Source organism: Muscardinus avellanarius (assembly GCF_963383645.1).
Source record: "Muscardinus avellanarius genome assembly, chromosome: 3".
Lineage (NCBI taxonomy): Eukaryota > Metazoa > Chordata > Mammalia > Rodentia > Gliridae > Muscardinus > Muscardinus avellanarius.
The window spans coordinates 36,726,862-36,750,340 of NC_137788.1; the positions used below are offsets into that span (position 1 = coordinate 36,726,862).

The 23,479-nt window shown below is 48.7% G+C and overlaps 1 protein-coding gene across 2 annotated transcripts in view; it reads left to right on the forward strand.

Annotated features, from left to right (window-relative positions):
• Positions 1-23,479, forward strand: part of KDM4A (lysine demethylase 4A) — a gene marked incomplete at both ends in the record, with an annotated part of 57,755 nt that overhangs the window by 18,555 nt on the left and 15,721 nt on the right. For both annotated transcript variants that reach the window (XM_080692402.1, XM_080692403.1), the window contains 7 exons: positions 751-950; positions 1,846-2,213; positions 14,391-14,511; positions 19,427-19,602; positions 21,482-21,686; positions 22,120-22,196; positions 23,074-23,129. In XM_080692402.1, coding sequence (XP_080548528.1) covers positions 751-950; positions 1,846-2,213; positions 14,391-14,511; positions 19,427-19,602; positions 21,482-21,686; positions 22,120-22,196; positions 23,074-23,129 — 1,203 coding nt within the window. The remainder of the gene's footprint in view (positions 1-750; positions 951-1,845; positions 2,214-14,390; positions 14,512-19,426; positions 19,603-21,481; positions 21,687-22,119; positions 22,197-23,073; positions 23,130-23,479) is intronic.

Consider the following 23,479-nt stretch of genomic DNA (forward strand, 5'->3'; position numbering starts at 1 on the left):
ATTTTGTAAAAAATTTTGAGCTGGGCGTGGTGGTGCATCATCCTGTCTTAGCCTCCTATGTACTGGGATCACAGGCATGCATCACCACTGCTGGCTCAGAATGTATCTTTAAAAAGGGGAGCATGGGCCGGGCGTGGTGGCGCACGCTTGTAATCCCCGCGCGTGGGAGGCGGAGACAGGAGGATCGCGCAGGTTCGAAGCCAGCCGCACTGGCGTAAGAGACCCTGTTTCAAAAATATAAAAATAGGTCTGGAGTGTAGCCTGGAGGTAGAAGGGCTTCCAGGAACCCCAGTACCACCAAAATAAATAAATAAATAATAAAAAGGGGAACATGGTGATAGGAAGGAGACTTACAAGGGTGGTGATAACAGGGATATAAGTCTGTGGGCATGGTTAAGGACTGAGCTGGTGCTCTGAGAAGAGTCTGTCTTAGCCATGTGGGAAAGAAAGGAGGGACATGTATGGGCTTCATAGTACAAACTAGGTGCTCTGCCAAGTACTCTATGCTTTGTTCTTCTTATGATAAGTTTGAGGTGGGTGTCAATACTTGTACTTTACAGAGGATGGAATGAGCCCAGAGGGGCGAAGTCTTTTGTCTCCAGTCCTAGAAATAAGAAAGAAGCGACTCTGTTGTGAATCATGCCTGACAGGACCTGACCATTGGCTGTGGGCAGTATGGACGTGTGTGAATGTGTTTGCATAAGTGGGTGGGTATGTGAGCTCCTACAAGTTTTGCCCTCTTCCTTGCAGCCTGGCCAAGCACCGTATAGGGACAAAGAGGCACAGGGTTTGCCTTGAAATACCACAGGAAGTGAGTCAGAGCGAGCTCTTCCCCAAGGAGGAGCTGACATCTGGACCGTATGAAATGCCGGAGTGCCCGGCCGGCCTTGCGCCTGTGCGGCCCACCCACAGCTCCGCGCGGCAGGTGGACGATGGCCTCCCCTTCCCAGGTGCGTTGACTGTGGGGCTTTTCCCACACCCCTAACTGATAGCTGTCTGTCCCATGTGTGATGTAGAGTGAGGGCAGGGTCGGAAGTTAGGAAGAGCAAAGTCAGTGCTGTGAGCAGACCTGTCATGGGAGTGTGAGGAGTGCTTCGCTCGGGGAGTTGGCAGAGGCGTGGAGATGGGAAGCAGCAGGGTCTCGGGCTGGTGGTCACTCCTCTAAATGGAATATTAGCCGCAGTCTTTCAAATGTTGGGATTAGAAGTGTGCGCCACCACGCCCAGTTTCCCAGCTCTATTTTTTTTTTTTTTTTTTTTTTTTTGCTGTGCTGGAGATGAAACCCAGGGACATTCTACCTCCTAGCTATACCCCCAGCCCTATTTTTTTTATTTTGAAACAGGGTCTCACTGTGTTGTGGAGGGCCTCACTAAGTAGCTGAGGCTGTCCGCGAACTGCAATCCTCAGGACTCAGCCTCCCAAATGCTGGGATTACAAGCGTGCACCACCATGACCTGCTTTGTTAGCTGATTTTCTAGCTGGGGTAGCAGGTCTCTGCTGAGCTCAGGCCTGTGTTCCTGCAGAAGACCTGTAAGGAAATGGCAGTGGTCACATGCTGGCTGCCCTCCATGTGCAGGCCGTACCCTGCATTCCTTCTAATACCAGCAGTCATGCTTGGGAGCCCTGAAGCTGAGTGACAGTATCTTCATATGACAACTAGAGGAGGAAGCTGGAGGCCTGAGAGGCTGGGCAGGTAGCCGCTTCACACAGGGGCCCTGTGAGTGACAGGAGCATCGGAAGCCGGGTCCCACTCCCAGCCCAGGTTCTCTGTGCTTTGCCACCCTGTCTTCAGGGTCCCACGTGCAGGAGGAACTTGGCCCTGTCTAATGTGTCTGTCTGTTTCAGATTATTCTGACTCGACCGAAGTCAAATTTGAAGAGCTCAAAAATGTCAAACTAGAAGAGGAGGATGAGGAGGAGGAACAAGAGGCAGCTGCTCTGGATCTTTCTGTGAATCCTGCTTCTGTAGGGGGGCGCCTTATCTTCTCAGGTTCCAAAAAGAAATCATTTTCTAGCCTGGGCTCCACTTCTTCTCGGGATTCTATTTCTTCCGATTCCGAGACCAGCGAGCCTGTCTCCTGCCAAGGCCAAGAGCAAAAGGGCCTTCTCACCGCGCACAGCTACACTGGAGGGGATGGCACGGTCACTGGGGGAGAGCCGTGCACGAGGAAGAAAGGCGGCCCCAGGAGTATCAGTGAGCGGGAGCTGGCAGAGGTAGGTGTGGGAGGCGGCCTGTGGAGGGGAGGCAGGGCAGACATGCTGCCCTGCCCTGGGGATAGGAGGCCCCTGCCGGTGCCTGGGTCGTGTCGCTGGAAAGCCAGGCGATGCTCACTGTCTTCTAGCTCGTTCGTTGCTCTGTTCTTTCCTTTTCTCTTTGTGTGATGCAGAGGACTGTATCTCAGCAGCCCCAGGGACAGCGGCAGGTCCTTAGCCCAGCTGGATGTGCACTAGTGTTTGGGGGGAAATCCCTTCTCTCACCCTCTTTCCCTTAGAGACTCAAAGGTTAGAACAGCAGCACTTACAGCCCTGGTGTTTGGAGGTTTGGGGTAAGATGACCTTTTTTTTTTTTACCTAAATTAAAAAAAAAAAATTTTTTTTTTCAATACTGCGGATGAAACCCAGGGGCATTGTATCTCTGAGCTATACCCCTAGCCCTATTTTTTATTCTTTATTTTGTAACAGGGTTTCACTGAGCTGCAAAGGGCTTTAGTAAGTAGCTGAGGCTGTCTGCAAACCTGCGATCCTCCTGTCTCAGCCTCCCAAATGCTGGGATTACAGGCGTGCGCCACCATGCCTGGCCAAGGATAAGTTTTCTAAGTTGATTTCCCTGTGGAGCCTCAGTGTATCATTGATAGAACATCTGTTTTGGAGATGAATTCCCAAAGCTATAAATGCAAACACATTTGTTTGTGCTTTCTCCTAGAACACACAGTTACTAGGAACTGCTTCCTCTTGCTTTTGTGCAAAATGACTCTTGGACTCACTGGGCTCGGGCCACCTGACTGAGCTGTTCTTAGTCCCTGACCCCACAGCTGGTGCGGTGCACGGAGGGGTGGCACACAGTAGAAGCAAGTGTAGAAGGTTCTCGTGATTCCTCATTCCCTTACCGCGGCCTTGTGTATATGAAGTACACACTCTGCCATTGAACTGCGTCCCCAACTCCTCCTGTATTCGTTATCTATTAAAAGTTTTTATTACAGAAAGTTTCAAAGCTGGGCATGGTGGCATATGCCTGTAATCCTATCACTTGAGAGGCTGAGATAGGAGGATCATGGGTTTCAGGCCAGCCTTAGTAAGACCCTGTTTCAAAACAAAATAGGTTAAAAAAATTAGGTTCAATCCTCAGCACCAGAAAAAGAAGAAAATGATAATCAAAACCATATGGGAGTAGAATGCCTTCCCGATCCCCGCGTACACCCACCATCTGGGGACAGCTATGAACATTTGGTGTTTCACCTTATAGTTGGTTTGTTGAGGTGCTGGTGTGCATTCTGTATCCAGATTTTCCTGGTGTTGCCAGTAGTCTCTCTTTATGTTGCCCCCCCCCCCCCCCCCGTGCTCAATTCTTCTCTGAGTCTCAGGGCTCAGTTTCCATAGACTTCCTTTATCATGTGACTTCCTCCATCTGACAGTGGTTTCAGGCTAATGAGCTAATAACCACCGTGTTTCCTTCTGACTGCCTCTGATCACGGCGCTCTCTGCCCGCTGAGGGCGACCTCTGTGAGGGCGGTCAGCCTGGAAGCTGGAGTCCCTCACGCTTGCATCTGCCACCTGCGGTTCCCTCCACCTGCCTCATTTACCCTACGATGGCGTTGCGTCCACCCTGTCTACCTCCAGCTGTAGTCACATCACAAAAGCAGCTTAGATGTAGCAAGGGCTTAACATAGACTAATGTTAATATACTAATACAATATATGCATCATCCTATATATAACATATATAATATATAACATAATTTATTAATTTGGCAGAACTAGGGATTGAGCCCAGGGGCATTTTACCTCTGAGCTATACCCCCAGCCCTATTTTTTCTTTCTTTCTTTTTTTTTATGGTACTTGGGGTGGAACCCAGGGCTACCTCCGGGCTATACTCCCAGACCTATTTTATACTTTATTTGGAAACAGGGTCTCACTAAGTTACTAAGAGCCTCATTCAGTAGCCGAGGCTGGCTTTGAACTTGTGTGATCCTCTTGTCTCAGCCTCCCAAGCACTGGGTTTACAAGAGTGCGCCACCACGCCCGGCTCCTAATTTTTTGTTTGTTTTCTTTTTGTGGTGCTGGGAATTGAACCCAGGGGCATTCTACCTCCAAGCTACACCCCAGCCCTCGTTTTTTATTTATTTTGAAACAGGGTCTCACTAAGTTGCAGAGGGTCTTATTAAGTAGCTGAGGCTGGCCAAGAACCTGTGATCCTTTTGTCTCAGTCTTCCAAGTATTGGGATTACAAGCATGTGCCACCATACCCGGCACTATATATATATAATTTAGCACATATATATATATATATATATATATATATATATATGCTAAATTAATCTTACTACAGTTAAAATTTTTGTTTTCTTTTTCTTTTTACTTTTTTTTGTTGGAGGGGGTGTAAGATGCCAGTAAGGATATCCATCTCTTTTCCTTTCAGATTTGGAACCAGTTAAATGTTGAACAGGAATCAGGCATGTGGTACTTATTTTCAGTTAGCATGATAATCAGATTGTTACTATCAGTTAACATATCAGTTAGATACTCACCATTAGATCCTCACCACTTTATTATCAGTTAAGATGATTGAACAAAGTGGCTTTTAACTTGTGGACAAATGGCCCTACTATTCTATTCATTGACTTTTTTGTGTGTGTGTGTTAGTGGAGATTGAACCCCAGGGGTATTCTACCTCAGAGCTTTACCTCAGTCCTATTTTATTTATTTATTTATTTATTTATTTTATTTGGAAATAGGGTCTTGCTAAGTTGCTAGGGGCCTCACTTAAGTTTCTGAGGCTGACTGTGAACCTGTGATCCTACTGTCTCAGCCTCCCAAATACTGGGATTGCAGGCCAGCGGCACCACCACACCTTGTTTACTTATTTACTTTCAATTAGGTGGATGACCTACCTGGTCATAGGTAGTCCTGGATGTCCTTTGGCCTATCTTCGGGACAAAGCGTTTCCCACTCAGCTTCCCCATGGTGAGGATGCAGACCAGAATTCCCTTCCCCTGCAAAAGGTAGATCCTTGCTAAGTGAAGCATACTTGATCACCCAAGGAGGCAGAGTGTGTGGGGGAGGCCAGCAAGCCCTCTCCGTGGGCATCTGCAGGGCAAGGACCTTCTCTCTCACATACCTCTCTTCAGTCCTCTGCTCAAAAGTCCCTAAGTTTCTTCATGGTTCCTTTTCACCTGCAGCCTGATGGTAATACCCTTCTCTACTCTGTCACCAGCCATCCTTTCACCCCAGCAACTGTTGGCTGGATTGAACAGCTTAAAATTCTCCCAGAATTTCCTGGCTGCTCAGCCTCTTCGTTCTCCTTTGTAATCGTTTGTGGCCTGTCTACCATGGGCCAAGTCTGTGCCTTCATGGAACACAGAAGCTCTCACGGGTGGACAGGTAAGGAGCATGTAATTCCAGCACTTGGTAATAGGTGATGTAGCACCAGCTGGAGGAACTGGCAGCTTAGCCTGTGGTTGGGGTGAGTTTGGGACAGCAATGGAGAAGGAGGCGTTTTGGCTCAGTACAGAAGTTGGGAGGCGTATACCAGGTGGAGAGAATGAGATCAGAGCCAGAATTGGGGAGAGAGGAGTGTGTTCCGCATGGTCCTGTTAAACCACACCAAAGGCAAAGCACGTGGAGATCTGCAGAGGTTTCTTTTGTCTCAGGCATATAGAACTGAAAGGGGCCTTGGGCAAGGTAAGAGTGTGTCAAGAACCAGAACAAGCCAGGGCAGTGGTGTACCACTATAATCTCAGCTGTTTGGGAGGCTAGGGCATGATTACAAGTTAGAGGTCATCCTCAGCATCTTAGACTCTGTGTCCAAATAAAAAAGTCTGAGGATGTAGTTCACTGGCAGAACACCCCTGACTTCAACCCCTAATTCTGCAAAAAAAAAAAAAAAAAGCCAGGTTTGGTGGTACATGCCTGTAATCTCTGTATGTAGGAACTTGAGACAGGAGGACCACAGGTTTAAGGACAGCCTCAGCAAGTGGTGAGACTCATCAACCTAGCAAGACCCTGTTTCAAAATAAAAGTAAGACTAGGGGTGTAGCTTGGAGGCAGAATGCCCCTGGGTTCAATCCCCAGTATTTAAAAAAAAAAAAAAAAAAAAGGCACGAACCTGGGGTTCTGTCTGGTTAGCTGTGACGCATCTGGGCTTTAGAATTGTGTTGTGGGAAACAGCTGAAGGTTCCTTTTCCAACTGTGTTTGGAGACTGAGAACTTCCACGATACATTCTTTTAAATGCAAACAGAAAGGATGCAAAGTGAATAATTCAATGAGCCCATAGATACTACTTAGATCTAATAGTTCTTGCCACATTTGCTTCACCCATTCAGTTTTTATTTCCTGAACATTTTATTTTTGCAGTACTGGAGGATGGAACCCAGGGGCATTCTACCCGAGCTACATCCCAGCCCTATTTTTTATTCTTTACTTGGAAACAGGGTCTCACTGAGTTGTGGAGGGCCTCACTAAGTAGCTGAGGCTGTCCTCGGACCGCGATCCTCCTGTCTCAGGCTCCCCAATGCTGGGATTACAAGCGTGCACCACCATGCCCGGCTCTCTCAGTATTTTCCAACCTCCCCCATTTGTCAGGCTCCTGCCTTTTAATACAAGGTGTACTAGCCATAGCTCCCTTTGTCTTAAATCTTTCTCCTCCACTGGCCCTGGACATAATTCTTTTATTCTTTGGCCCTGGACATATTTCTTTTGTTGTTTCTCTGACCTCTGGATACTCCTCTTTTTTTTTTTTTTTTTTTTTTTTTTTGTGGTACTGGGTATGGAACATTCTACCTCCAGGGGCATTCTACCTCCAAGCTACACTCCCAGCCCTATTTTTTATTCTTTATTTTGAAACAGGGGCTCACTGAGTTGCAAAGGGCCTCACTAAGTAGTAGCTGAGGCTGCCTTTGAACTGCGATCCTCCTGTCTCAGCCTCCCGAATGCTGGGATTACAAGCATGTACCACCACTCCTGGCTTCTCAGTTTTTTAACTAGACCCTCTACCCCCATCCACACTGAAGATTTTTCACTCTATGCATGCTCTTCCTTGCCGATATGCTCCTGGGAATCCCAAAACTACAGGCCCTTCCTGACCTTCATGTCTGTGTATGTGCATCACATTAACCTACCTCACGGAGAGGTGGCACTCAGCATGGCCTGAAATGAGCTCACTCTCTCACCAGTACCAAAAGCCCCCTATGATTTTGTCAGGTATAATATGGCATAGTGGTTATTTTCCCCCTTTTAAGAAATATACCCTAAAGAGCAAGGCATAGTGGTGTACACCTGTAATCCCAGTACTTGAGATTGTAGGGAAGAAATGACATGGTTTCTGGGCTTTAAAATGTTCCAGGAAGCCCCAGTATTGGGGAAAAAAGAAAAAAAAAAAGAAAAGAAAAAAAATCCGGGGAGAGAAGGTAGTGATTAGATCCTGGGAACATCCAAGGAGGTGAGTGAGAGTAGGATCCCAGCATAGGTAGAAGGACAAGGGGAACTGTGTGGTGGCAGATAGGGTTTTTTATTTTTATTTTTATAAGTTGTCATAAAATACACATGACACAGTTTTCCACTTTAACCTTGTTTTAGAGTACAGGTCAGTGGCAGTCAGTACACTGATTCTGCTGTGCAGCCTTTACCGGGTGCAGCTGGCTTTGAGGTGGAAGGAGACGGGTGTCTGGGCTGTCCTCTCCGGCCGTCAGTGTGAGCCAGCCTCGTGGAAAGCCACTGTTCCTGGAAACCTCACTGCTTCCTGTCCAGTTCTCCTTGTCCTTTGAAACTCTCCAGTATTTTGCTCTCCAGTGCAGTCGTCACAGGCTGGTGAAGAAGATAAACTTCTAGAAGCTAGGCAGCGTGCCACATTCATCCTTAGTTCTTGGCACCAGCATCGTTCCCAGGGTTTGGCCAATGAGACGTCAGTAGTCGTGGAGTGAGGGCCTGGGGAGTCAGTTTGTTTTTGTTAGAAGCCGATGTCAGGACTGATTGATTGGGCGGAATGGGGGACTGATAGTGAGACCTGAGGCCTGAAGCCAGCGTGTCCATCCCTAGAGAGGTCTGACAGCACTATGTCTATATTTGGAAGTTGCTGCGTTTCCCCACTCCAATTTGGGATCTCCCAGGCTATAATTGGTGCTGCGTGCTGTTCAGTGAATATGCCACCATCTCGGTCAAGGGCCTCTTTTGTTTGTTTTCTTTGGTACAAGAGATTGAACCTAGAGACATTCTTCCGCTGAGCTATACCCCCAGCCCCTTTTTTAGTTTTTGTTTTAAAGCAGTATCGGGGTTGCTGATCAGCTTGCTAAGTTACTGAGACTAGCCTCCAACCTGCGGTCCTCCTGTCTCAGCCTCCCAAGTACTGGAATTACAGATGCCTGCCACCACACCCAGTGTCAAGGGCCTTTTTTTTTTTATAGGGAAGTCTGATAAGCTGCAGTTTCGTTGAAAGTGTTCTGATTGGTGCACTGCTGAAGTATCAGAGCTGTGGGGCTTTCATTCAGAATGAAGCAGAATGAACCATAGCATGTGCATGCTCTAGAATTTTCTTGTTAGTCCCCCAAGCCGCATTGAAAAAATGAGTTTCCAACCCAAGGCTGGAGAGCAGTTGGTTCTTCTTGGTACAGAACAGGCCTCATCAGGAGCATCGACCTTGCCTCTGGGAGCCAGATGTTAGAAGAGCGAGCAAGTTCTAGTGCCTCGAGCTTCAGCTCTCCCTTAGGCAGGGCCTGGAACACCACCAGCTGTCCCATTCCTCTGCAGAGTCCGCTGGGGCGAGGTTGCTGGCCCTATTAAACTGCCGGTGTTGCTACTTGCCTGTGCTCACACAGATCGGTGATGGACTGAGATCTGAATGAGCAGCTCCATGTGTGACGTGCTGAGGGGACTTAGAAACTAGAGCCCATCCCAGGAAAGGGCAGCCCTGGGGAGGCCGTGGGAGCCTGCAGCAGGAGGGGTACTTAGCCAGGAAGTAGAAAGCGTGAGAAGATGCTGGTGTTTGAGTAGCCCCAACTGTTTTGGTCAGAGACAGTGTGATGGTAGTGGAAAGACACAGGTTTCCAGCAGGGACACGAGCTCTCCCGCTGGCTGGGTTGCAGAGTTAGATATCATGTCATCCGTTTGTGCATTGCCAGGGCATCGAGGTTAGTTTACTGGGAACATGCGCTGGTGAATTGGGATCACTTGGAATAAATGGATAGAGGCATCCTCCTTTGCCAAAGCTGCATTCTTTTTTCTTTGTGTATGTGTATGGTACTGAGGATTGAAGCCAGGGGCATTCTGCCTCTGCGCTATACCCCAACCCTATTTTATTTTTAATTTTAGACCATGTTTTACGAGGTTGATGAGTCTCACTACTTGCTGAGATTGTCCTCGAACCTGCAATCTTCCTGTCTCAGGCTCCCAAAGTACTAGGATTATAAGCATGCACCCACCACCTTGTCCAGCTTGTTTTTTTTTTTTTTTTTTGAAATAGGGTCTCCTAAGTTGGGGAGGCCTCACTAAGTCCCTGTGGCTGGCTGTAAGCCTGCGATCCTCCTATCTCAGCCTCTTAAATCTTGGGGTTACAAGTGTATGCCATCATGTTAGCATCCAAAGCTTTTTTTTTTTTTTTTTCTGGTACTAGGGATTGAGCCCAGGGACATTCTATCTCTGAGCTACCGCTCCCCCCAGCCCTATTTTTTATTCTTTATTTTGAAACAGGGTCTCACTAAGTTGCAGAGGACCTCATTAAGTAGCTGAGGCTGGCAGCAAACCTGCGATCCTCCTGTCTCAGCCTCCCGAATGCTGGGATCACAAGCGTGCGCCACCATGCCTGGCTCTCAAAGCTGCATTCTGCTGTTCTTTATCTTAACTCCTTTTGTCTCCAGTACTTGGATGTAGTACTTGGAGACAGATCGTCCACCTCCTAATTCATATTAGTTTTCTATTGTTGCTATAACAAGTTACCATACACTTGGAAGCTTATAACCACACTTACTTATCTTTTTTTTTTTTTTTTTTTTTTTTTTTGGTGGTACTAAGGGTGGAACCCAGGTGCTTTCTACCTCTGGTCCATACTCCAAGACCTATTTTTAAAATATTTTATTTGGAAACAGGGTCTCACTAAGTAGCTGAGGCTGGCTTCGAACCTGTATGATCTCCCCTCTCAGCCTCTCAAACGTGGGGATTATAAGTGTGTGCCACCACGCCCAGCCATATTTATCATTTTATAGTTCTTGAGTTCAAATTGAGCATGGTGGCACACACTTGTAATCCTAGTACTTGGGAGGCTGAGACGGGAGGATTGCAGTTTCAAGGACAGCTGCAGAAAATAGTGAGACTATCATTAACCTAGCAAGAGCCTGTTTCAAAGTAAAAAATAAAATAAGACTGGAGGGTAGTTTGGAGGTAGAATGGTGCTCGGTTCAGTCCCTACTGCCACCCCCTCAACACACATGGAAATAGTTCTTGAGTTTAGAAGTGTACAGTGGGTCTCTGTGCTAGCATTAAGGTCTGCACAGGGCTGCGGCCCTTCCTGGGGCTCTACAGGAGCCTCTGTGTACTTGCCTTTTCCAGCTTCTGTGGGCTACCCTAAAACCTTGGCTCATGACTTTCTTCCATCTTTAAGGGCAGCAACATCCAGCCAAGCCTTCTCACATCATGACATTTGGGCAGTGTTCTGTTTCTCTGAATTATGATGACATTGGGCCTGCCCGGATAATCCAGGATAATCCCCAATTTGAAGGTCATCTGATTAGCAGCCTTAATTCAATTCTTTGTCATTTTAACATAATGTATTCTTAGTGATGAGGATGTGGGGCCTCTGTGGGGCCATTATTCTGTCTTCCACATATCTTAATATCTCCCTTTTGTAAGCCGCTTTCCTCGTTTTCCATACTTCTGGAGTCCCTACCCCAAAATTCAGTCCTCGAGGACATTCCTTCTCAGACTGTGGTCTTGCTCCTTCCTCTGCTCTTCTTGGATCTAGGTGCTATGATGTGTTCACTCCTAGGTTCCTTGCTGGAACTAATCCCCAAAACAAGTCCTGACACCGCCCTGTTTCTGCGTGCTTTGGTCACCGCCCCACGAAGCTGCCCGCCTTGGCTTTCTGAAATTCTTACCCGAGTGCTTCTGTGCCTTCTCTTTTCTTTTCTCTTCATCCCATTGTCCCCTGAAAGCCTGATCTTTAGTTTATCTTCCACCCATAATCTCAGCCACTCCCATTATTTTAATAGTGCGTGCGTGCATGCTTGTGTGTGTGTGTGTGTGTGTGTGTGTGTGTGTGTTTTAACAGGGTCTCTCTGTGTTGCCCTGGTTGATCCTGAATTAACTCATGGGCTCAAGTTATCCTCCTGCCTTAGTCCTCTAAGTAGCTAGGACTGTAGGGCCCACATCACCATGACCAGGTACAGTTACAGTGTGTGTGTGTGTGTGTGTGTGTGTGTGTGTGTGTGTGTGTGTGTGTGTGGTTTTTTTGTTTGTTTGTTTGTTTTGCAGTACTAGGGTGGAACCCAGGGGTATTCTACCTCCGAGCTACATCCTCAGCCCTATTTTTAATTCTTTATTTTGAAACAGAGTCTCACTGAGTTGCAAAGGGCTCCACTAAGTAGCTGAGGTTGTCCGTGAACCACGATCCTCCAGTCTCAGCCTCTCAATGCTGGGATTACAAGTGTGTACCACCACACCCACTATTTATTTATTTTGAAACAGTCTTGCTAAGTTGCTGAGGCTGGCTTCAAATTTGCAATCCTCTTGTCTCAGCCTCCCAAGTATTAGGATTACAGGCATGCACCACCATTCCCGGTTTATTTTTTTTATTTTGAAACGGGTCTTACTAAGTTGTTGAGGGTTTCCCTAAAGGGTTGCTGAGTCTATACTTTAACCTCTGGTCTTCCTGTCTTAGCCTCCTAAGCACTGGCACCACAGATATGTTCCACTGCATCCAGCAAAATTTATTTTTATCTATCCTTTTACAGCCTATTTTTGTTTTAAAATACATGTATGTTAGTTTATATAATTTATTACTAAGTGTATGTAGGTTGGAGTGTCTGTTTCTAAATTCATTGACATGGTAACGGTATCAGAAAGCTTCAGAAGTATGGGCTTTCCAGTTTGTTTTAACTAAAGAACTCTGTCTTTACGCAGAATCTTACTCACTTAAAAAATGTAAATCAAGCCGGGCGTGGTGGCGCACGCTTGTAATCCCAGCATTCGGGAGGCTGAGACTGGAGGATCGTGCTTCACGGACAGCCTCTGCTACTTAGTGAGGCCCTCTGCAACTCAGTGAGACCCTGTTTCAAAATAAAGAATAAAAATAGGGCTGAGGGTTTAGCTTGGAGGTAGAATGCCCCTGGGTCACCCCCAGTACTGCCAAAAAAAAAAAAAAAGTAAAAGGCAAAGCTGTAGTGGTTGGAAAGGAGCGAGGCCCAGAGCTCTTCCCATCCCTTCTTCTTCTTTTTTTTTTTTTTTTTGGTGGTACTGGGGTTCCTGGAAGCCCTTCTACCTCCGGGCTACACTCCCAGACCTATTTTTACATTTTTATTTGGAAACAGGGTCTCTTAAGCCAGCGCGTGTGGCTGGCTTCGAACCTGCGCAATCCTCCTGTCTCTGCCTCCCAAGCGCGGGGATTACAAGCATGCGCCACCACGCCCGGCTTCCCATCCCTTCTGAGGGATGCTCCTGAAGGCTCTTCTGATGGACGTTTTTTCATTAGTGTTGGAGATTGAACCTGAGGGCTTGTGCATGCTAGGCAATGCTGCACCACTGAGCTGCGCCGCTACCTTCCTCATGTACATCTTGAAAACTACCAATGTAGATAGTCTGCGTGTCGCAGGCTGATTGGGAATGATTGTGCAGGTCTCTGTGGACATCAGATCCCCACCCCCTTCACTCCTCCGCCTTGTCCTGCACGGTGAGGGCAGCTGCACTTGCTCATGTGGGCCCAGTTCATTTCTTCACACCTCTTTCCTTTCCTGGGAAGACCTTTCTGTGCATGCAGTATGTGCTCAATATGTACTTTTTTAGTGCATGAGCAGATGGACACTGAAACCTGTTGGTGAAGGTTCTGTTTGGAGTACTGGGCTGTATTCTGCCTGTAGATGGTCTGGGCAGAATTTGCTGTGTCTTCAGTCCTTCAGCTCTGGAGTTCTGCGTAGTTGCACATGGAGCCCAGGAGCTCACAGCACCTTTTCTGAAGCGGCACTGAAGCGCTGCCACTTCTCTGCAGAACTCTAAGGCATTAGTTTTTGTCACTGTTGCAAAGTAGCCCTCTTTCAGGGCTCATTTCCTTGCTTAATGGGTTTTGCCAACCCCTCGTCTCCTAATGTCAGTATGACCAAGTTTTAAGTGTGTTGATTAAAAAGAAACTCTTCTGTAGTATTACTGAGTCAGTCCTGTACATCTTAAACCTAATTACACTTGCTCTGGCATTATGTAAATGCAGTGTTAAGTCAACCTTCCCTTTGCAGCTGGGCCAGGGTTGTTGATGCACTCTGTCCTGGCTCAGGGTCTTCCCTGGAGAATAGGAGACTCAGGAGTTATCAGTACCCATGAGAGCTGAGGTCTGCACGGTACGCAGAGGCTGCGATAGCTCGAGTGTCCCTCGCCCCTTTGCATGTCCTCTGGACCCTCACCCTGGATGGCCCTCTTGCCTGGCACACTGTCACCAGTGCTGCTGACCTTTTGGTCCAAGAAAAGGGGCAACTGGGCTCCTCTTTTACAATGACTGCATCTGATTTGCTTGGATATATTTGTTTCAGTCTGTTTCTAGGAAGGCTAGGAACCTCACTTTAGGCCCTAAAATCCTACAATAAGCCTAGAATAGACTAATTTGCATGGTATTATCATTTGGCTCTTCTTTTCTTTTCTTTTTTTTTTTTTTTTTTCTATTGTGGTACTGGGGATTGAACTCAGATGCTCTACTACTGAGCTACATCTTCAGTCCTTTTTTTTTTTTAGTTTTTATTTTGAGACAAAGTCTCTGTAAGTTGCTGAGGCTGGCTTCAAACTTGTAATCTTCCTGCCTCAGCCTCCCAAGTCACAGGATTTACAGACATGGACAACTGTGCCTGGCTCATTTGGCATTTCCTCTGTTTGGTTTTATATTTCTTGATATATTTCTTTTTGCTCTCTCCCACGGGTTTCATTTTAAGACTAACCTGTGTTGTGTGCCGAGCTGAGGGAAAGACCAGTTTGATTTCCTTTTCCTTGCTCAGGTTGCAGATGAATACATGTTTTCCCTGGAGGAGAGTAAGAAGTCCAAGGGTCGCCGTCAGCCCTTGAGCAAGCTCCCGCGCCACCACCCGCTCGTGTTGCAGGATTGCGTCAGCGATGACGGTGAGTGTCGTGGCCTCTTTAGGACGACAGCAGCTCGGCACACTGGCACCTGTTCTGACAGAGCATCAGCAGGCCAGGCTGAGGGGTGAGGTGGACCTGGCTTAGCTATTTTCCCAAACACTCCGGAAACAGGACAGGATTGCCTTCTGTATCTAATTTGCTAACCAGATCTCATTCTCAGTTTGAGTATCATGGAATGAACCTAACATGCGTAATTGCAGGCAGCTTCTTTCCTTTCTTCTCCTGGGAGATACGAGGCTGATTTCTCGGCATAGTAAATTCTGTCAACGAGGCCAAGCCCTGTGTCAGCCATGTGGATACAGAGCTCAATGACTAAGATGTGTCTGTGCCCTTAGAGTGGTGGGCCAAACAGCTGAAGGAAGAAGAGATGCCAGGCCAGGCAGAGGGGACAGCAGGAATAAGCGTGGAGAAGAGAAACAGGAGCGGAGTATGGAGGAGTCCTCGCTGTGTCTGGAGCTCAAGGCCAAGGCTGGGGAGTGAGTGGCAGGCGGATTGGAGGAGCATCCTGGGCACAAGGCCAGGTCGTGGATGGGGTTACGCTTGAGCCCAGAGTGAGGACTTTTCCTCACAGGCATTCAAGCCCAGTGTGGTGGTGCACACCTGTAATCCCGGTACTTGGGGGACTGAGACAGGAGGATTGCAGATTTATGGATGTCCTTAACAAATAGTGAGACGCTCAGCAACCTAGAGAGACTCTCTTTCAAAACAAACAAACAAACAAACAAACAAACAAACAAAAAAGTAGGGCTGGGAGTGTAGCTCAGAGTTAGAATGCCTCTCGGTTTGATCCCCACAAAAAGAAACAAAGGGACTGTTTAAGCAGAATGACAGGGTCAGAATGACATCAGAAAGATGGTTCCTGGTGTTGATGGCATCTTGAGGGTGGCTTTGAGAGGGCCAGTTGGGCTTCATAGTGGTCTCTAGCTGGCCGGGGATGGCGGTGGCAGGATGGAAAGGGGATGTAGTGGAAGTGGTCAGCTGGATTTGGTGCTGGCTGGGGCCCTGAGGCTGCTCAGTAAGCGGGAGAGATGCATCGATGGCCCCTGGCTTGTAGTTTGGCTGGGTCTCGGCATCCCGAGCGCAGTATCTGTGGAGGAGGTAGATGGGGGTGGTGCAGAGGTGCTGTTTTATATTGTTAGAACAGAGGAGCTCACTCAAGGAGAAGGCAGAGAGGGGCGAGCGGAGGCTGGGCCACATGGGCAGAGGAAGGAGGGGGACAGGAGGAGGATCAGGGATGCGCAAGGAGAGGCAGGACACGTGGCTCTGAAGCTCTGGGGCAACTGACAATAGCGGAGACTGGTCTCCTGTGCTGCCTGGACCCAGGTTCAGGAAGATGTGCGCTGAGCCCCAGTACAGCAGTCACCTTGGCCTTTTGCTCTTGACTAGTGCCAGGCCCATTTCTACCCTGTCCCCTCCTTCCTGATCCAGGATCCGTGCTGCATCTCTGCAGTGTTCCTCAGCAGAAAGCTGGGTGGGGGAGCAGCCCTGGAGAGCGTAGAGTCAGAAGAGTGGCCGGATCCAGAGTCAGGTCTCCTGAGGTCATGCTCCAGCCCCACCAGACCCTTCAGCCTACTCGCATGCCCTCTGTTCCTCAAACTTTGAAGTAACATAGATTTAGAAAACTAAAAAGCAGAAAATGTTATACAGAGGAAAAGAAAATTACCCATATATGCCTATCCACAAAAGATGAACACTGTAAACATTTAGCATGCTTTCTTCCTGACTTTTCTTTTTTTTTTTTTTTTTTTTTGCGGGTCTGGAGATGGAACCCAGGGGCTGAATTCAGCCTCCGAGCTACACCCCTGCCCTATTTTTTATTCTTTATTTTGAAACAGGATCTCACTGAGTTGCAGAGGGCCTCACTAAGTAGCTGAGGCTGTCCACAGATCACGATCCTCCAGTCTCAGCTTCCCAAATGCTGGGATTACAAGCGTGGGCCACCACGCCTGGCTCTTTCTGACTTTTCTATATATACCTAAGTTATGTTTGTGTCTGTCTTGTAAAAAAATAACATAATAGATCATAGTATAATCTCCCTCAACTTTTTTGTGATTAAAAATGTTTAGGATGGAGTCATTGTGTGCTTTCCATGTGTGCTCAGCAGTGGTTACAGTAGCGGTGTCACTGTGAATTTGCCTTACTGCTTTCTCTCTGTAGCTTCATCTGTGTACAGCCAACAGGCCCATCTGCTGCATCCCTTGAAAAGTTGGCAGTCACCAGATTACTTTTTTTGCCATACTGAGGATGGAACCCAGGGCCATTCTACCTCCAAGAGACACCCCAGCCCTATTTTTTATTCTTTTATTTTGAAACAGTCTCACCGAGTTGCAAAGGGCCTCACTAAGTAGCTGAGGCTGGCCGTGAACCGCGATCCTCCTGTCTCAGCCTCCCAAATGCTAAGATTACAAGCGTGAACCACCATGCCTGGCTAGATCATTTTAATGCACCAATAGACCTCTCCTAGGAAGGATTGTCCCCAAATAAAGACTGCACTGCCATCACACCTGGGCCCTTCATCTTAAGTCCAGACCCGTTCTGCTTGTGTCAGGAATACATTTTACAGCCTTTTTTTTTTTTTTTTTTTTTTTTTTTGGTACTGGGGGTTGAAGCCAGAGTCATTCTACTTCCAAGCTATACCCCCAGCCTGATTTTATTTCTTATTTGAAAACAGGGTTTCATTAGGTTGTTGAGGGTCTCGCTGAGTTGCCAGGGCTGGTCTTAAACCCGTGATCCTCCAGTCTCAGCCTCCCAAGTGCTAAAATTACAGGCAGCCGTCCCCACACCCCCAGTAATGAATAACATTTTGAATGGAATGCACACGGCTTAACTGTAAGGCTCTGTGATGTTTTGCGTTCACAAACTGTTAAAATTTTGATTCCTGCACTTAAAACAGTGAACATCTTCCCTCACTGTGGAATGATTTTGGCCACTTAACAAAAAAAAAAAAAAAAAAAAAAAAAAACCGGGGCTGGAACCCAGGGGCATTCTACCTCTAAGCTACACCCCAGTCCTATATTTTATTCTTTTATTTTGGAACAGTCTTACTGAGTTACAAAGGGCCTCACTAAGCAGCTGAGGGTGTGGGTGAACCATGATACTCCTGTTTCAGCCTCCCAAATGCTGGGATTACAAGTATGCTCCACCATGCCCGGCTAGATTTTGGCCACTTTTGACTTTGTAAGTAGAACAGATGTCAGTGTGTTCACTTTTTAGTTGTGATTGTGAGCCTGTCTGTTTCTGTTTCTTCCTCCTATCTCAGTCAGGCTCTTGTTTGGGCCATAGTAGAGAAGCACATCTATCCATGCTTGGGTTTCGGCACCCTGGCTCCTGACTGGACCTGAACAGTGAGGCTCTTAGGGTGTGATTTTATTGTCTGCGCTGGCCTCCTTCCCTTACAGCGGCCTTCATTGAGGCTGCACACAATGACAGCTGCCACATCCCTTCAGATTGAACATGATGGTGAGGACAGAGTAGAAAGCCGTGTATCTGCGCTCAGTTAGAGATCCCAGAAATGAAGAGACAGGAATCTAGTGCGAGTGTGTCTGCAGAGATCTCAGGAGCCGTGGAAAGTACGTTGGTGTGGGAAGAAGAGAGGTCATTGGAGAGGTGTAAGTTGGGGTCACTGGTGCCTGTGCAGCCCCGTGCAGTGATCCCTGAGGCGCCTCGTGTGTTGGGCCATCAGAGCCAGCCTCCTGACAGGCCCCGCTTACTTGGGCTTGCTTTGGCCATACTTTGGCCACACTTAACCAGGAAGGGCATGGCAGTTGTGGCTTCTTGTGTGTCCCCTCTGCCCCCTGCTTCTCCTCCACATTGGGAAATTCTGAAGAAATCAGTTTACTTGATATTTGCTTCTGCTTTGCCAGAGATCCCTCCCTCACTCTGGACCTTCAGAATCATCCTGGGTCTTCCTTACTCCTCTACCCTATGTGTGCTGGGAGCTGGTGGACGGCATCTTTATCACTTACATCTTGTTTTGTAAGAGAAGTTGTTTTCCATTCAGCAGTAGAACCCTTCTGGAAAGATGTACCCAGAGGGGACTTTTCTTCCCCAGGTGGTGGTGAGGGCTGATGAGTTGTGCACCCTGCTGGCTAGCAAGCATTAAGGGATGCAGGTTTATTGTGGAGACCAGGACTGGGGAATTAATATTTTAGGCTTTACTGGTCTCTGGGGTTATGGTTTTCTATTCTTTTGTCCCCCAACCCTCTAAAAATGCAAAAAAAATTTCTTAGCTTCCTGAGAGCGCCAGATTCAGCACACAAGTCTGTTGTTTGCCCGCCTCTGGTCCAGACCCGGCATTACGTCGTAGGACTGGGATGAGGACTCATCACGGACATGTGGGCCTGTTCTCCTCTGAGGCTGAGCCAGGAGGGACTGGGGAACTCTGCCCAGAATAGGCGGATACCCACTGACCTTTCCAGAGGGAGCTGGAGAGTCCTGACCAAGGATCGCCAGTTCCCTGTTGTTTTCTACCCTTGGTTCCCTTCAGTGCAAAGAAAGGGAAAACTCTTCAAGGGAAAGGACCCAACGTGCTGACATTTTGAAGGCAGCTAACAACAGGGTAAAGCAAGACTGTTTTACTCTGCTGTCCTTGAGGAGGGCAGAGGGCTGAATGTGGCAGCTGTCGAGGAGAACAGGGCAGGCTCAGCTCCTGGGCAGGAGGCAGAGTAGAAACCAGAAGCATCTGGCTGAAGGAGGGTACGGCAGGACTCCCACAGTCCTCAAGGTACCGAAGGAGTCTGTTGGTGATCGCTCTGCCCTTGCCCTTCCTCGCTCTTAGAAGTCTTGGGTTCATTCAAACCTAGGACCAGGGAACTGGCTGCGCTTACCCGCTCTCCCGGCAGAGCCATTCACATGCAGGCTTGGTGCTGACTCGGGTTCCTCTTTACTCCTCTAGAGACTTCTGAGCAGCTGACCCCTGAGGAAGAGGCTGAAGAGACCTGGGCCAAGCCCCTGAGCCAACTGTGGCAGAACCGGCCCCCGAACTTTGAGGCTGAAAAGGAATTCAACGAGGCCATGGCCCAGCAGGATCCTCACTGCGCTGTCTGTATGATCTTCCAGACATACCATCAGGTAGGCCCACTCCATCTCTTTGTCCATACAGCCAGCAGCCAGAGGAAGCCTGGATTAGTTGTGGTACAATTATATATATTGTCACTAGCTGTCTTAGGACAGGCTTTTTTCCTAGTGCTCTCTGCCCTGTGTGTGGGACAGGAATTTTGGGATGCAGAGACAAAACATCTCAAGAGAAGTGCCCATGAACATTCTGAATGCAGGAAACACCCATGAGATGATGAGCTGTAAAACGGCAATGAGAGTGACCCAGCAGTCCCTGTGCCCATACCCTTGCCCCTGAAGGTTGCAGGGTGTGGGGCAGTGCATCAGCGCAAGGAAAACTGGGGGGAAATTGTGTAGCTCCACCCCTGGCTTCACCTCTGCTGCAGCCCCTACTGACTGTCACTCTATAAACTAACACCCCAAACTAGCTGGTTGCTTCTCACTCGCTCTTTCCCTTTCAGTGTGTAATCCTGCTTTCTTAAATGAATCTCTGCTTGTGCCTCAGTCCCTGACATGGGCTGAAGTTCTTTTCCATCGTGTACCTCAAGCGCACTGTCATCCTGGGTTGAGGTCCCCTTCTCCTGGCCCTCCTGTGTCCTCCCCTGGCAACCTGTGCATTGCTCGGGCAGATAACCTAGCGTTTGAGTTTTCCCTGGAGGGTGCTTTGAGACAGTGTGGCCCAGGCTCCCTTGCACCATTTGCAGAACATCTGCTTTTTTGTTACTGTCCTAGTCTGGACTCTCCTGCCAGGTGACATGCAGGCCATTTAGGGTGCGGTACTGTAAATTTTTTTTTTTTATCTTTTCCACTATCACTGGGCGTGGCCAGTGGCTGGAGGATCCAGGTGGGAGAAGCCAGGTTGGGCCAGGTCAGGGAGGAGACACTGAGCCGAGCTGTGTCTCTGTTGCGCTGGTGCCTCGATGGCTTTACCATCACAGATCCCTGCGGTCCAGCGCGAGGAAGCCAGGAGGCATTCAAAGCAGTAGGTGCCAGGTAGACAGCTCCACCAGGTCAGCAGGGATCTGCAGAAGAGGCAGGTGGGTAAGCAGTCGCTGAGTGGTAGTTACCTTGGCATGGCTGCCCCGAGGCCAGCAGAGCCCCAGGTTCATGCTTGCTGAAGGTCAGAACCTCAGGCCAACACATTTTGGACCAGTGACGCTACTTTCCATTGACAGAAAGCAAAACAGAGAACTGTGTTTGCCGTGGTGTGTGAGCGAAGAGACTGGCCTGGCTGTTCGAGTCAGCAGATCTAGGGCGTGGGGGTCAGAGTTCCAGGGATGGCGTAGGCTCTGGTTAACAGGTGTCTGGGCTCTATCTTTGGAGTGGGAGTAAGGGTGCCATCCAGTGGCAGAGCCGGCAGACAGTTGCAGGCAGGATAGTTTGACGAGAGAAGGACGTGGACGTAATGTTCTTCCTGGCAGGGCCTGGAGCCAGGAAGCACAGGTGGGGCTCCAGCCCTGTGACGGTGTTGCAGCTCAGGTGACCTCTGACATGGGCCATTAGAGGCAATCAGTGCTGACCCCTTAGGAGCTCCTGCCCCGCGTGGTGGGGCCGCCATGCGGTGCAGCACATGGGAGCCCACAGCGGCAGCCTTGCTCCTAACTTCTCAGTGCATTTTATTACTTGGTATGGGAAGACTGAAATCCCAGTTGCCTCTTACCTCGCTCCCTCTTCTCAGTCATGCCCTAGGGGCCTTTGTTTGATGCTGCTGTGAGAAATTGAATTTGAGTCATTAGCGGTAGCTTCAATTAGTAGCTCTGGGATAATGGCTGTGCACCCGGGAGCCGTAGCCGTAGTCCCCTCAGTGAGAGCCAGTGTTCTGCTGATGGAGCAGGTGGGAAGCCGAGGGCACAGGCGCTGCTCACCGTGCCGTGCGCTTGTTCTCTCCCCTCAGGTCGAGTTTGGAGGCCTTAGTCAGAACTGCGGGAATGCTTCAGAATCAGGCCCCCAGAAGCAGAGGACCAAGCCACTGATTCCAGAAATGTGCTTCACTTCAACTGGCTGCAGCACGGACATCAACCTTTCTACCCCTTACCTTGAGGAGGATGGGACCAGCATCCTGGTTTCCTGCAAGAAGTGCAGTGTCCGGGTACACGCCAGTGAGTGCCTCTCACCTTTCCCTTTGTCCCGCCCCAGGAGCACGGGCATCCTCACTGGGCATCCTCACCAGCCCCTGGTGCAGGAGCTGCCTGCGTGCTCTTGGGGAGCTTGTTGCTGAGTGGTAGTGTGCTTGGGACTCCAGGCATCTGTACTTGGCACCAGTCAACTCTGTGCTGTCCTCTGGGTTGTACATATTCAGAGAGGATCGGGCCCTGATACCTACTAGGTGTTTGTACCAATAAATCCACAGTATTTGACTTTTTGAGGCCCTGGGCCATAGTGTATCGTTGAGCCCTGGGGACTCCAACCTAAAATTCAGGTGTTTCTGTAAGATTTGATGGCTTTGGGAGGTGATCTGTGGAAAAGAATTGCAAATCCACATTCTGACTCTGACCTCAGGGTTTAATTTGCTCTTCTTGGTGTCCCTGTTAGGTTGCTATGGGGTTCCCCCTGCAAAGGCTTCTGAAGACTGGATGTGTTCTCGGTGTTCAGCCAATGCCCTGGAGGAAGTGAGTACTCCCACATTCTTTCTGTCTTCCTGAGAGACTTGGAGTATGTCCAGGGCCAGGCTCTTCTACGCTGGGCTTTATGTCCACAGGAATCCACACAGAGCCTGGTACAGTGATGTCAGAGCATACATACTGTGAGGATAAGTCCTATGACAGCAGAATCTGTTTTGCTTCATTGAATGAAAACCAGGTAGAGGTCCTTTGGAGCATCCATAACCCCCTTTAAAGAATTCAGCAAATCTGGGTGTGTATGGTGGTACACTACTGTTATCCCAGTACTTAGAAGGCTGAGACAGGAGGATCTCAGGTTTGAGGCCAGATTCAGCAGCAGACAGGAGGATCCACAGGTTCAAGGCTAGCCTCAGCAATTTGCCGAGGCCCTCAGTAGTTTAGCAAGACCTTGTTTCATGGTTAAAAATAAAATAGGCTGGGGGTGTGGCCCTGGATTCAATCCCCTGTACCACCAAAAAAAAAAAAAAAAAAATTCAGTCGTGGGGTTGGAGCCACAGAGCAGGGCTTGAATGGTTCATTTTGTACCGTCCTTATCCTTGGAGCGTGGCACTACCTCACGCAGGAAGCAGGTCCCTGCAGTGTGCTTCCAGTTTGCACAGAGCAGCTTTGATGACTTTGCTTAAGTTTTATGAACAGTAGCAGCCAAAGAGGGCTGTGCTAAGTACACACTTGTGTACTTTAGCCACAAGTGGCCTTTGTCTCCTACAAGGGAGTTCTGGCTGCAGGGTACGTACTTGAAGCCCCGCCTGCCATTACACTGCTTTCTCAGGCTGGGCTAGGGCTGCCCGCAGGAAGTCGAGGGGAAAGCAGATGGGCTGTTAATGACTTGGTGGTAACCACTTTTCTTCCTTTCCCTTCTGGGCAGGACTGCTGCTTATGCTCATTAAGAGGAGGAGCCCTGCAGAGAGCAAATGATGACAGGTGAGTTCTGAGCAGCCCCAGGAAGTGTAGCTCGGTGCTGAAGCCGCTCAGTGATCCTGCAAGGGCAGTTCTCTTCTGATTGGCCCCCCGAAGGTGTGTGGCACTGGAGCTGAATCGCCAAGACAAGGTTTAACAGGCAGCCTAGTGATTCCAGACTTTTCCACCTCCACTTTTAACCTTTGGAGCAGCTAAGACTGGACCTAGCAAAGATGGTGCAGGCACTCCTCAGGCTGGACAAGTGCACCTTGACCTTGTGACAGCCAGGGTTAGCAAACTCCCCAGCCCAGGCCTGCTGTTAGTAGAGGACAGGAATTCTCAGGGCGCGGGCCGCTGAGGGGTCCTGGGCATCT